This window comes from Culex quinquefasciatus, chromosome 1 (assembly GCF_015732765.1).
Source record: "Culex quinquefasciatus strain JHB chromosome 1, VPISU_Cqui_1.0_pri_paternal, whole genome shotgun sequence".
Classification (NCBI taxonomy): domain Eukaryota; kingdom Metazoa; phylum Arthropoda; class Insecta; order Diptera; family Culicidae; genus Culex; species Culex quinquefasciatus.
In genome coordinates, this window is record NC_051861.1 from 13,166,133 (window position 1) to 13,180,431 (window position 14,299).

The 14,299-nt window shown below is 39.7% G+C and overlaps 2 protein-coding genes across 2 annotated transcripts in view; one reads left to right on the forward strand and one right to left on the reverse strand.

The window, feature by feature from the left end:
- Positions 1-578: 578 nt before the first annotated feature.
- On the reverse strand, positions 579-3,490 carry LOC6048420 (TATA box-binding protein-associated factor RNA polymerase I subunit B). The gene is made up of 3 exons (XM_001865308.2): positions 3,179-3,490; positions 2,914-3,118; positions 579-2,852 (listed from the first exon to the last, which is right to left on the reverse strand). Exons 1-3 carry the CDS (start codon positions 3,345-3,347, stop codon positions 668-670), a joined length of 2,559 nt encoding a protein of 852 aa, XP_001865343.2. The 5' UTR covers positions 3,348-3,490; the 3' UTR covers positions 579-667.
- Positions 3,491-8,071: 4,581 nt separating this feature from the next.
- The window catches only part of LOC6046294, a 31,154-nt gene continuing 24,926 nt past the window's right edge, over positions 8,072-14,299 (forward strand). Inside the window, 1 exon segment of the mRNA XM_038250233.1 lies at positions 8,072-8,727. Within this exon segment, the coding sequence (XP_038106161.1) occupies positions 8,678-8,727 (50 nt within the window). The 5' untranslated portion in view covers positions 8,072-8,677.

Below are 14,299 nucleotides of genomic sequence, written 5' to 3' on the forward strand. Positions count from 1 at the left end.
TAAGGCGCTTATACTTACATCAAACCCTACGTAATGTACCACCCCCGGCCGAGTTAAAATGCGTAACCGGAAAAGAAGGTGTGCATGCCTGGCACGTACACTCAAAGCGTGTTCTAGCGTGTTGCTCGTACTGACTCAGAGCAAGGGTGAGATGTAGGTGTAAGGGCAGTGCGTGTTCGTCGGGAACCTGGTGCATAAGATCGGTCAAGGCCCGTTCTTACACTGAAAATTGTGAATTGCGAATTTAGAAAACAAAATAACTGCGCGGCCCTTCTTGACAGAAAAAGTCTTTCTTGACAGATCTTTCCAAGTGGACTATAGTTGATCCATCCAAAAAATGTTGTCCTGTTATTTGTTTTTGCATTAAAATGAAAAAAAAAGTGATTAGAAGTTGTTTTTAACCGTGTTTTTGACCGTTGTACATAAAAATTGACCTAGGGCTTTATGACCCTATTTTGGCTCGAGCCTCGACTCGATTAAGGCTCAGTGGGAAGAAACAAAGTTTTGTCTGTGTTTCTACGTGTTCTACGTTAAAATATTTTAAAATTTTGGCATTCGGATATGGATTTAAACAGTTTTCTACCTTTCCTGAAGTCTTGACAATAATTCTTTATTCAGTCGTAATTTTCGAAGAAAACAAAAACCTGTAAAAACAAATCAACCCCAGCTAGTAAGCCCGAATGACATCCTCCACGAACTTTTCCCCCAATTTCGACCTGAACTCCGTCCTAAACTGCACCTTAACCTCATGCGGCTGCACCTCCTCCTCCTCCTCACCCCCCATCTCGGTAAAGAACCACCGCTCGACGGGTTCGACCGCGTAGCAAAAGTAGTTCTCCACCCGAAGAAGCTCCACAAACAGCGTATGCGTGTTGTTCTCAACGACGCGGGCACACTCGCCGAGCACCAGCCGGAAGCTCTCGGGCAGCATGTGCGCAACCTGCTTGTCAAAGGACGCCTGGGTCGCTTCGGTTTCCGAGTACTGCCGCAGCCAGCACTCGTAGTTGGGACAGAGCAGCGTCAACGAGGAGAAGGGTTTCGACGGGGACGACCCGGTGGAACCGCCGGATGTTTGCGAGGAGAAGAGCGACTCCGAGAGGAAGGACGTTTCGTCGGGTATTCTGGCTTGGGGCGGAGCGACGAGGCGGGTTTGTTCCGCTTCGACGCTGTTTTCGATGATGATTTTGGCGAGCATTTCTTCGTGGGTTAGCAAGGGTGGAGGGATTCGTTTCAGCGTCCAGTTTGGGTCTTCCGGGATGATAGTGACCTTTGAGACGTTGTTATGCCATTTCTTACGCTCCGGATTTTTAGGAGGATTTTCTTGATAGTGGAACTTGTCACGACCCGATTTGGCCCGCTTGATGATGAGACGAATCTGGTGATGCTTCGTCAGCTGTTCGCGGAAGTTGGCTGGTTCGATGAAGGGAATAACGGTGCGATCGGAGTGGTCGACATACATAAACTCAGGCACGTGCACGGGGGAGGCTTTGGCGTAGGCAAGCAGGAATGTTTCCAGGTAGGACTTAAAGGGCGTCAGGCTGGCTTCAAAGTCGATGCTGGAGCGTCCATCGGTGCGGTTTGTTCCTGCTTGTCGATGGTTTGTGTCCACAACCTGCGTGACGACCTGTTTCAGATTAATCACTGCGGCACTTGCGATTCTCTTGTTGACCATGAACGAATCAACGTTGCGTTTCTTGCGTAAATTGCTGTCGATGAACAGCGTCGGATCCGGACTAATTCCGGACTCCCAAGCGACCTGCCTGTTGATAGGATGGTTCACCTGGCTGAGAATAATTTTGCGCATCTCGACGTACCGAGCCCACTCGGTGAACACAAACAACGGCTTGTAAGTGCCGAGTGCGGTGAGCCGCCGGTTTAGCTTTGCTGCCGACTTGGAAATGCTTTTTTCGGTAGAGTCGTTCAGTCCAAACAGTAGCTTCAACACAAAAATAATTATGGCCATCGCTCGGCCCTCATAATTCGGAATCTTTTTTGTTTCGTTAAACTTCAGCTGCGGCGGAAAAATCGCCAACAGTCGATCAATGTAGATCATCAGGTCCGCCGGCAGACACAACTCCGCCAAGTAACGCTTGCACAGCGCATGCCAATCAGGAGTAACGATTTTAACCTTCATAAACATGGACAAATCCGCTGTAGTCTCACGTAACTCGATATGACTGCCCACGGCTGAAGCCTGCAGTCGCCTTATGGTATCAGTGTAACAGTCCGGGTCCAACTCATCCGGCAAATATTGCATCAGATTCGCGTGCGGGATGTGCTCCTCCCGATTCAACCGCACCAAATCTGCCAACTGCAGCTGACTCCGATCGACATTCAACGCCATACCCAACATCGACACCAGCAGCGATCGCGTCAACGACTGCGGCTTACCACTCCTACCCTCCAGCAACATCTTGCGTCCATTGGGCAAATACAACTCCTTCGTACTGCAACAAGTCATCTCCCCATCCAAATCATGCTCATGCTTATCAATGTGCTCTTCCTGCACCCCAATCTTCCTCTTCATGTGCTTCTTCGCCACCCGCGAGTATCGAATCCTCTTGGGCTTACCACGTTCCTCTTCGTCCGTGTCCGCGCCGGATCTACTCGCGTTCAGCGATCGAATCGACAGCTCGTGCAACGACCGGTTCACATCCGACCGCTGGCTTGCCAAAAACGAATCGTGCTCCGCCGTCAGCAGATCCCGCTGCTCTTGTCTGAGCTGGCGCGAAACGGAGTGGCTGCTGCGCACCGTAGACAACGACGTACCCGTACGGCGTGAACTGGCACTGCTAGCACCACTGCTGCGGACGGACGGGGCACGTTTGCGGTTGTAGATGATCTCGGCGTCCCTAGAATTGATGTCACATTAGTCAAAATTGACGAACAAACCCAACAAAAAAAAAAACCTACGCCTTATGGTAAAACACCGGAAGTCGAGGCAACTCCGGCGCCTCCTTGTCGAAGAAGGCAATCTCCATCCGGCGCAGGTAGGTGGTCCACAGCTGCAGCACGGTCATCTTAAAGCTCGCTCCCGCCCCGAGCGTTGCCAGCAAATCTGTGTAGCCCAACAGGATGTAGTTGGCCTGCTCCCAGCTCGTGATCCGATTCAGTTTCTCTACAAAAAGGACGAAATGTGAAATCAAAAACCCCCACACTTCATAGCAAAGCAACTCACTCTTGGGTTTGGCCGAGATCTTAACCTTTGGGCCCTGGTCCGCACCCTCGTGGAACTCGTCGACCATTTCCTGGCCCCGTTGGGACTTGGTGCCACACTCGACGCAGTAGAAGAACCCGGCTTCCGCTGTGAACTCGTTCAGGCCACATACCTCGCATGCATCGGCCATTTCGGTGGGCGGTGCGGATTGTTGCTGTTCCGGGTCGAACTGGATGAAACGGCTTGGAAACCGATGGTCTTCGGCATACACGCGAGGGCTACACACGATTCCAAAAGGATTCAGAACAGATGACAGAAACAAAAATAAAAAAAAGGATTCAAGGACAAAGTTTGTTTACTTCTTTCAGTTATGTTACAGCGGCACGCTCGTTCAGCTAGAAGGTTCCTTGGTGGTGTTTTTAAGCAAAGATTCTACTTTGCATAGATTAATAACTCCCAAATTTCTTTAGAAATCAATCAACTGAAATTGCAGATTAAATTTTTTAACGACAAAAGCGCAATTCAAGTAAAACAATGTAAATGGGCCAAAGCCTAAGTGTAAACAAAGAGTCTGTCCTGGTCGTTTTTAATGTAAACATTACGATGTAACAAAACGGGTCAATTCTGCGGGCATTTCAGGGCATGAAACCCTGTGCCTGAATCCCAAATATGAGCTTGATTGGTTGCGACAGGACCTGGCGCTTTGATTTTGAATTTTAAATGGGATTTAACCCGAACAATCGGTGCGTTTTGTGTTTGCCAGTTTTGAGCCTCTTAATGATTTTTATATTTTTTTAAAAGCGTACAGCCCGTGTTCCAGGGATCAACTTTGCCGAAGAGTGCGAAAAGATTTGTCCACTATTCAAAATGTTACAGAATTTATAACACCGCCGCTTAAAACATCAACTTTTTCTTCACTCTCTTCAATCACTGACGTAAGCAGGATAAATTCTTTGTTCGACTTTGGCCCATTTACATTGTTTTGCTTGATTTTTTTGTAAATGTCCTAAAAGTCCTAAAATTAAGCTTAGATTGCTGATATTATTGTTTACAGCGATAAAGCTTATTTTTCTGAGTACAATGACCCTTTGTACGACTACAAAGAGTTTAAAATGGATTTTTAAACCAATTTTGAAAAATTAACCTTGCGGTCCTTCTTGACAGAAAAGCTCCTACTTGACAGCTCGTTCCAAGGTGACCATAGTTGATCATCGAAAAAATTTTGTCTTGTCGAAATTTTTTTAGCATTAAAATGAAAAAAAGTGATCAGAAATGGTTTTAATCGTGTTTTTTTACCGTTGTACATAAAAATTTACATAGGGCGTTAGTACTCAATTGTAACTTGTTGTATATTGGTTACGATTTGTTTAAAAAATATATAAGAAATATATATCTACTTCGGTTATGTTTGCAAACAACTGCTCGATCTCTGTACATGCAAAAAAAGTTGACTAGACAACATTTTTTTCGATGGATCAACTATGGTCCCTTGGAAAGAGCTATCAAGTAGGACCTTTTCTGTCAAAAAGGACCGCGAGGCTCGCCACGAGGTGAATTTTTCAAAATTTATTTAAAACTCTATTAGGTCGTACAAAGGGTCATTGTACTCAGAAAATAATATTTATCGCTGTAAACAATAATATTCGATGCCAACATTTCAAAAGGCATCATGTACACACCATCCTTTTTGAGAAAAACGCATTTGAATGTTGAGCATCCATTTTCAATTCCCATTTTAATATCAAAGCAAAATAAGATGTTCTAATGATAACAAACGATGAAAAACGCTTTGTTATGATTCGTTTTTCTTCGCCGTAGTCTTTTGTTTGACAGGTTGACAGGACTATATAAACAGGGACTGCTGATGGCAGAGATTTTGTTTGTGTTACTTTATTTAAAATCATTATTAAACAGACTTTACTGAAGTAACTTTTGCTTATTTTTGGTGGAGAGGTAGCTTATTAGGAGTACTTTCAGAATATGCAATAATGGCCTATCTACAATCACTTAGCTTAGAACATCTAAGTAAAGTAGTTACTTAGGAAAGTCTGCAACTTACGTTCGTCATCCACAATCAACTTAGAAAACTTGCTGGGCTGATATACGTTGCTATGCAGTTGTTTGTTTACCTTTGATATGGAAACGTCAACTTACCGTGGATTTTGAAATTTTCCAAACCAAACGTCAGTTTCTAATTTGATTACTTTTCCATTGTAGAAACTCAGATTCATTTCCATTGATTCAAATTTCTAAGCTAAGTGAAATTTTCTAAGCTAAGTGATTGTAGATAGGCCATAACCCAGAAAGTGTCAAAATGTACATGATGCCTTTTGAAATGTTACCGTCGAATTCAGCAATCTAAGCTTCATTTCTGGCGTTTTTTTAAAGGTTCAATAATACAAATTTTCAGTTTATGCTTTTTGGGTGTTTTTTAATACCCCTGACTCAAGGCGGTTTCAAAAACACCCAAGAAGCAAAAACTGGTAATTTGGTTTATTGGGCCTTTTCAAAAAAAAAAAAAAAAAAAACTCCAGATTGGAAACTTAAGTGCATGTAGGGGAAATATACCATTTCTCAGCCTATTTGTATTATCGGCCTATCAGCACTTTGATCATAAATTACAGCTTTCATAAAGTGTTTTTGACAGGTCCAAAGTAATAAATAGTCCAAACAAAAGTGAGCAAGCAACTCTCCATTGTTGGTTTATCTGAAATTTTGCTTCAAAAGCGGAAAACTGCAAAAGTGATTAGAATTGGGTACTAAAGCCCTAAGTCAATTTTTATGTACAACGGTAAAAAACACGATTAAAAACCATTTCTGATCACTTTTTTTCATTTGAAAGCAAAAAATTTTTTTTTGACGAGACTACATTTTTTCGATGGATCAACTATGGTCCCCTTGGAACGAACTGTCAAGTAGGAGCTTTCCTGTCAAGAAGGATCGCGAGGTTAATTTTTCAATATTGATTTAAAAATCCATTTTAAACTCTTTGTGATCGTACAAAGGGTCGTTGTACTCAGAAAAATAAGCTATATCGCTGGAAACAATAATATCAGCAATCTAAGCTTAATTTTAGGACCCAATTGGTCGAACAGCTTAGACTGATTAAAATGGGTATAATTCAAGCAAAACATTGTAAAAGGTCCAAAGTCAAAATGTAAACAAACGGGATTTTTACTGCAAACGATGCTTTCAGTCGTTAACTATCACTACATATCGAGAAAAGTATAAAAAGTAGATTGTTAGTTGAAAAAAATACAGTTTTGCAAAAGACCTAAGTTTATGAAATCTTGTTTGTTTTCATCCTCCACATAGACCCCTTGTACCAAAGGGTCAATATGGAAACTGGTTTGTTTTGTTTTGAAATTGTGTTAGTGCTAGAGACAAACACAAAGCCGTTTCAAAACAAAAATCAAAACAAAGTATGGCCCTTTGCGAAAAAAACAAGCGACCGTGATGCAACGAAGTAGCTATGCCGTGCAAAGCCTGCCACGAAGCACATTTTCACTTACGGTTGCGTCGGAAAGGACGATCATCAACCTGGCCCACTTGAACACGGAAACGACGAACAGTTGCACAGCCCGCAGGAAAGTCCAGACAACTTATGCGGAAATAGTTTTACGGCCAAGCCTAGAGCCAAGCGCAAATCGTACATCACCAAGCGGGCGTCTTCCACCGCCCTGCTTCGGCAGCAACAAGTTCCTGACAGTTTGGTCACTTTGACTTCGTGATTTTTCACAGCTCCTACTGAAACATTGATATGTTAACAGGGCATTCAACTACACTTTACAATGCTATCAGACTTACCTGCGTTTATTTTGATCCTTGGGGAGTGGTGAGAACTATCGTGAAGTAACGGGAACTTCTTTCTGATTCTTCAGAATCAATTCTTGAGGGATAAAAATCCCTACTTTATTGCACCTACCACTTTGCCTACAGCTTTAGGTGTCAGACGATCTCTTTTTTTGCAAAAAATATCACAAAAATCATTCAAAGACCTCAAAAATCAAATTAAAACACCGAAAAACTAAATTCGCTGCAAAAGGCCAAAAAGAAAAGTGAAGTTTGTTTTGGTTAATTCTGTTTTGGCCACTGGCCGAACAAACAAAGCATAAACATAAACAAAACAGAATCGTGTTTGGCCTGGGGCCAAAACGGAAAGTGAAACTGCCACTGTTTACAAAGGTATTAAAACGCAAAGGGCCAACACATATCGCTTGGAACACAAATTTTATTGCAGGGTCTATGTTGCTTTTTTATGAATTTTCTCGAATAAAAATCATTTGTTGGTAAATTTGAACATTAGGCAATGTATACGTAATAGTTTTCCCTCTTTTAAGGGAATAATTCTTCAAATTCTCACAGTTCTATTAAAATAGGATTTCAACAACTTTTCCCAAACTTCAAATTGATTTTTCTTAATGTTTTTAAAATCGACAACGTGCCTTTTACAATGTTTTGCTTGAATGGGTCCTAAAATGAAGCTTAGATTGCTGATATTATTGTTTACAGCGATAAAGCTTACTTTTCTGAGTACAATGACCCTTTGTACGAGCACAAAGAGTTTAAAATGGATTTTTAAATCAATTTTGAAAAATTAACCTCGCGGTCCTTCTTGACAGAAAAGCTCCTACTTGACAGCTCGTTCCAAGGGGACCATAGTTGATCCATCGAAAAAATGTTGTCTTGTCAAAAAAAAATTTGCATTAAAATGAAAAAAAGTGATCAGAAATGGTTTTTAATCGTGTTTTTTACCGTTGTACATAAAAATTGACATAGGACTTTAGTACCCAATTCCCCTATTTCAACTTAAAAATCCGTAAAAATATAAATACAGACTTTCCATCAAATACCCGGTGAATCTGACAACCCTGCTGTCAGAGTTCTTTTTGCTTGCGTGTTTGTGCTTCTCAAAAGTGACACTCCGTTTTCAGATTTCTCCTCTCGTCAGTTCAGTTCGCCAGCAGTCAGATTCCGTCATCGTCGTCGTTCATCGCCGTTGAGCAATCTACGAGAGAAAAAAAAACCTGGAATTTCCAGCACTTTTTGGGCGTGAAATCGGTTCCCCAACCCCGGAACATCCGTCGCGGAACGCGGTGCCGTCGGTGTAGTTTGTGGCAAACGGGTTGTGTGGCCCACACAAGGGGGTTTGGAACAGGGTAGAATCTTACTTTTTCAACACCTTCGCGAAAGAGGTGCGGTGGTGGCAGCAGGGAGTGAGTGAGACAGGAAGAGCAAGTGACCTGCTGGAAGTTTTAGCTCGCTTTCAAGGTGTGCGCTGGCAGTGTGTGTGTGTGTGTGTGAAGTAAAAGCTATCAAGCTGGAGAAGAAGAAGCAGAAGCAGGGGAAGGTTGTTTTGTGAAACGTCAGAATTAAATTTGGGTTGTTTTGGAAGGGCAGTGAGTTGGTGGAATAAATTGGGTCTTGCGTAGCGCGCGCCGTGTAGAAGAGGATTATCCTTCCGGAGCTTGTGTGTTTTCAAGTTTGGGAGGCGACCCTGAAGACAATCAATCACACAAAATGGATAAATTTATCAGCATGTGGAAGGTGCGAGAACTCGCCGATAAAGTGTAAGTATTGCAACTGATTATACATATTTTAAGTATCAAATTTAAAGAGTATAAAGTCTTCAAAATATGTAATAATATAATTTCAATTTTTGAAGAGAATTGTTTGTTTAATGTATCTTGATTATTTTTACAATGTGAACATTCAACTCAACGTTTTTCCCCTGGGCTTTGTCATAATGAGTGTCATAGGTTTGATGCTTGTTTGGCAAAGAGTATGATTTGATTCGATGTGGAATTAAAATCGAAGTGTTCAGTATATTGCTGAAGCTTCCATTTTTACACATGGACACCACTTCATGCTGCGAGAACCCACTTTGGCGTAGTCTCAGGGCTTAATCGATGGCCGGTAAGCTGTCATCGAGACAAGGAGGTTCTCTGATAGTGGAAATATCACATTTGTACAATGAACCGCTACATATGTGATTTTTCCCTATCTTAATGTGGGTGTCAGGTTAGGATGCGGGTTTAAAAAATAGTGTTTGTAGAATTTAGGATTTTAACTATAAATATCAACTTTTTATACTTTGCCTTTAGTTATTTAGGGACAAAATTAGTAACAGTGAATTTAGTAATTCAATCAGAATCGGTGATTTTCATTCAAGTAGCATAAAAACCATTCTAATTTGTCAAAATTTTCATAGAGTCTCGATCAATCAATAGTGAAATGATATCGGACTAAATTCGTTGATCTGTTGAACTAACGGTTGTCGGATTATGATTGTATCGACCATTGTTGCGAATCGAGGATCTACTGGAATTCTGACGAACAAATGGTCGTCTCTTTTTCAATTCACGACTTGCAAAATATCAACTGTTATTATTTTTTTTTAAAGAAGCCAGACAGGTTTTAAAAGAAACGTTTTTTGGTTAATAATTAAAATGTCGGGGATTTGAGATAAGAGTAGCTTTCGGATAGGTTGCTTTAAATCTTGTATTCAATTCAAGTTAGGTAGTTATCCGCAAATGAATGTTTGGACTTATACGAATAATTGAACATTTTGGACTTATGAATAACACACAACTGTGCATTTATTCTAGAGTCAGATCCATACAGCGTCAGTGTTTATTTGGTCGAAGTGTACTAATTCATTGGCAGATCTGATTCTAGTTGTAATGTACGACAAGACTACTGACGGACGTGACAGGACGAGGGCCCAGTTTAGAGGTTTCGACATCAACGATGTGCGGCTGGATCACCCTCCCAAAAAAAAAAAAAAAAATGTGAACATTCAACTCAACGTTTTTAAGTCATTAATTAATGTTTATTTCGTTGATTACCAAATCAAAATCAAATTATTCGCTTTACATCATTGCCTTAGCGTTCTCGATTGCGAGATTCCTACTCGAAACTTGGTGCCCGAAGGCTTGATTGTTGAGGCGATTGCAAACCTTTTTCTACACCCCTAAGCTTCCATCCACCCCGGGATTCGAACTGACGACCTTTGGATTGAGAGTCCAACTGCCTACAAGCGACTCCACTGAGGCAGGACCCAGAGGGAGACGACTCCTACACCTGGATTGAGCTAACGATATAAACCTCTAGGTTAGACCGGGGCCAACATTTACTTCCACATCCGACGGAAGGCGTGATCAGACAAATCTCGTCTTGAAAAATGCCACAGGGATTTTCGGGGATCAAACCCAGGCCGACTGGGTGAGAGGCAACCACGCTTATCCCTACACCACGGGCCCCTATGAGTCATTCAAAGAGATTCAATAAAAATTTTCTTGGGAATGTTGAATGGGCCGCTCTGACTAACGGATATCTGGTGAAAATTGTTCATGCCGTTCAGGCTTGAATTTTTTTATTTACTCATGTATATTCGGCCTTAAATATTTATGCAAATTTCACTTCAGAAAAAGTTCTACCAAATCAGCATAAACTTGTGAAACAAAATGTTTTCTGGGAGTGAAATGAAAACATCACAATCATAATGTAGCCTCATCTAAAAAAAAGAAATACTGCGAGATTGTGCATCTCCATATTTTAACCAAGAACATCGTTCCCGTCAGCACTGCATAAAAAGTTTTACGACGTTTCACGCGTTCACAGTTATGTGTGGCAGTGTGAGCAAATTGTTGCTGGAGAATAATAATTCAGTGCTGCCTGTGTGGAATAGCACGTGGATCATTTGCATACTAAGCGCAATCTAATTGTAGACTTTTGTCTAAATTATCTTGCAATAAAATCACCCAATAAAGATGGCTCTGGCATCGGTTTCCACGTCTGTTGAATCGATTCGCCAGAGAGTCCCAACGGACTTGAACTTTCTTCTATCCACAGAACAAATTCGAATTAGATCTGCTCAAGTCGTTTAAGTCCAGGAATGTGTATGTGTCCTCGGGCTCGCCGTCCCAGACAGATGACGTCTCCCGAAAGAAGTGTCAAGAAGCATGTTCGCAAACAGCTCCGTTGTGTTTCTGTTTATCCATGCACTTGTGCCGTACACTCCCCTTACCAAGCTTGGAGAGATGGTGTGAAATGAGTTTTCACCAGGTATGAAGAGTGACAGCATTAACACACCCACACGGAGCTTTCCACAACTCCTGCAGGGAAAAACTAAACCCAGCCCAACCCTACGGCGGTGGTCTATTGGGAAATTTTTGTGGCCCTCGCTTTTTGACGTTAACGGGCGGGGTGTGTTTACACTGTGTCCATCCTGGCGGACAGCAACCCATTCTCGCACCCACTTGAGTCAGCGAAATTAAAGCTGCTTTTTAAAGGGTTTGTCTAACCTTATACTGCTAACATCTAAACCAAAAGATTTTACTTTTTTTAATTACTTGGAATTTTGAGTATTGAAGAACTATAACAAACAAATCTGTATAATTTCACTCCGTCAAACTGAAATACCAAGAAAAGAAAACCTGATAACAACTCTTTTCCATCTTCGTTTTATCTTTGGACATTTTATTTGTTTATGCATTCATTCTTCACTTTATCGCCAAGTGATACGACAAATCCTCTCCAGACTTCAATCCATTACTTTTGCGCTAATACAAGTGTCGTGGTAGTGTGGGAGAGCACTTCCCCCACTTGTTATCAGGTGGTTGATAACTTGCTTTTTTACCACCTTGAACTCACTCAAATTGTGATTTCTAGGAAAACAAAATGTACAATGCGCTTTCGTGGACGTTTGTAGCAGGTGTAGAAAATTTTTAACCTGTTGCGATTCAATCTACTCAAGGACGTATTAGACTTTGTCAAACAAACAAACAAACTTGTTGACAGTTTGCCTGCTTTGTTTGTTTGCGGAAACGTCAGCCTGCATGCATTTGGATTTGTTTGCGAGTTTGGCAAACTGCCAAACACAAAAAAGTGCAGGTTTGTTTGCCAAAGTCTGATACCTCCTTCACACCATTTTAAGAAAAGGTTTTAAAAGATGCATTGAAATGAACGTGCATTCGAAAGAAATTAAATTTATTTTATTAAATTTTAATCCTATTCAAACATTTAGAATAATTTCAAATGTTGGGCCCACAGATCGATACAAAGAACTGTTAGTTATAATTGAATAGTTTGAAACCTCCAAGGTGCTCCAAGTTTCCCACATTTCGAGCCAAACATTTCATTAGGGCACAAAACCAAAAACCGCGATTCGAAAAAAATCGCTGGCAAACAGTGAACAACTTGTTTCAATTCCTAGAAAGCAAAGAAAGCTTGACTGGTGGTATTTTTACTGATGATACGATAAAACACATCATTATCCTCAATGCTTCTTAATTTATGATGATTTTCGTAATAAAACTCATAATTTTATAAAAATCTCGTTGTTGGGCCCTTTTCACATTCCAGCTGTTGTTCATAATGGGCCCTTTCTAAATGCAATTTCAAAGAGGACTGAAAGGGCACTAAAGCGCTGTCACCTGATTGTTGTTTTTAGTGATGTTTATGGGCCTTTTTGTTTAGTTAGAAATAATGAGGAATTCAGCGGAAATTTTGATAATTGGTGAAGTTTAGTGATCGAATGGTGTAGATAAGGTATGTGAAACATAAAAATTCTTCAAAAGTGTACTGAACAGCAGCAGCGGAGCCGTATAAAATATTGTATTTCGACGATTTTTTTTTCTGCAGAAATCCTTGGTGAAACGTAAACCAAACTTTGTTTTGAAGTGAATTAGTGTTAAGAATGTATGAAAAGTTCACTTTATAACATAGAAAGTTCCTTAACCACGAAAAACTAACGAAAAAGAAAAGGGCCCAATTGAACTTTTTTTCTGGTTTGCAGGGTGGCCACTCAAGTCGGGAAATCGGGAAAGTCGGGAGAAAGTCGGGAATTCGCCAAAATCCGCCAAAAATCGGGAAAAAGTAGGGAATTTATGATTTTTTGTCAAAAGTCGGGAAAAGTCGGGAATTCTGAGCATACTTGTTTGAAAATTAGTTTTTAACTCTTGAATAATTTTGTGATATTTTGTACAATTTTCAAATATATTTGAGTATGGAAAAGCTGTTTAAGACGTTCAAAATCTTTATGAATATTGGAGTTGGAGAATCAAATGATCGCTATTAATTTTTGTTCATAAAACAAGAGGTAAAGTTAATCAAAAACTAATATAAAAATAGAGCCTAATGGCCAGCTTAGAATTATGATTCTATTTCATTTTGTCACATAATTGAATATTTAAACTTGAGTTTGGCAATGTTTTTTTTCTTGTAAATATTTGTAATTGTTTAAGTAAATTCATTAAGTAATTTTAAATATTTTTTTTTCCAAATTTTACCCTTAAACTTTTTTTTGTGAGTATGGGTAAATAACCCACCATATATAATGCTTGATTTTCAGTTTGCGGAAAACTTAAATACATATCGAATAAAATCCACAATAATTGAAAAACTTTTTTACGTTTTGAAAACATAAAGAAAATATTGAAATTGCAAAAAAAAATAATCCAGGAAATTTTGAGTTATTGCTTTGCTTAACTTTTGCTTAAAATAAGTGAGAAAACATAAAATCATATAAAACTGAATTTTCATTTAAAAAAAAAACAGTTAAATACTGCATACCATACCGATAAATTGACATTGATTAAAAAAATCAATATCAAAAATTACAAAATTAAAAAGGGAACTTGGCAAAAACATTTTCTTTTACGAATACCTTGAAATTTTTCTAAATCCTTTTAACGAATAATAACTGCAATTATGTTTTAATCATTCTTTGATTTAATATGGTGATGTTGTTGATTTTATTGGGGGAACTTTAACCCTATGGGTCATGATGATGAAGTTAAACAAAATTATCAAAAACTTTACGTTTGCAAATTTAAAAAATACCATGGAAGTTATAAGTATTGTTGAACTTTTGATTATTTTTTCAATGACTAATTGTTTGTGTTTCTACTCTGAATCATAATAATGAAATTACATTTTTGAAGTATTCTTTATTTGTTGTTACCTGTTCTATACCTACATTTGGGTTTTTTTTTAATTCATTGAGATTTTTTTTTTCGGTGGTTAATATAGACTTTTCTTATAGGAAGTTTTTTGTTTGAAATCATTCTTTAAATAAGAAATGCCTAATTTTTTAGCATTCTGGAAAAGTCTGGAAAAAAGTCGGGAATTTGAAAATGG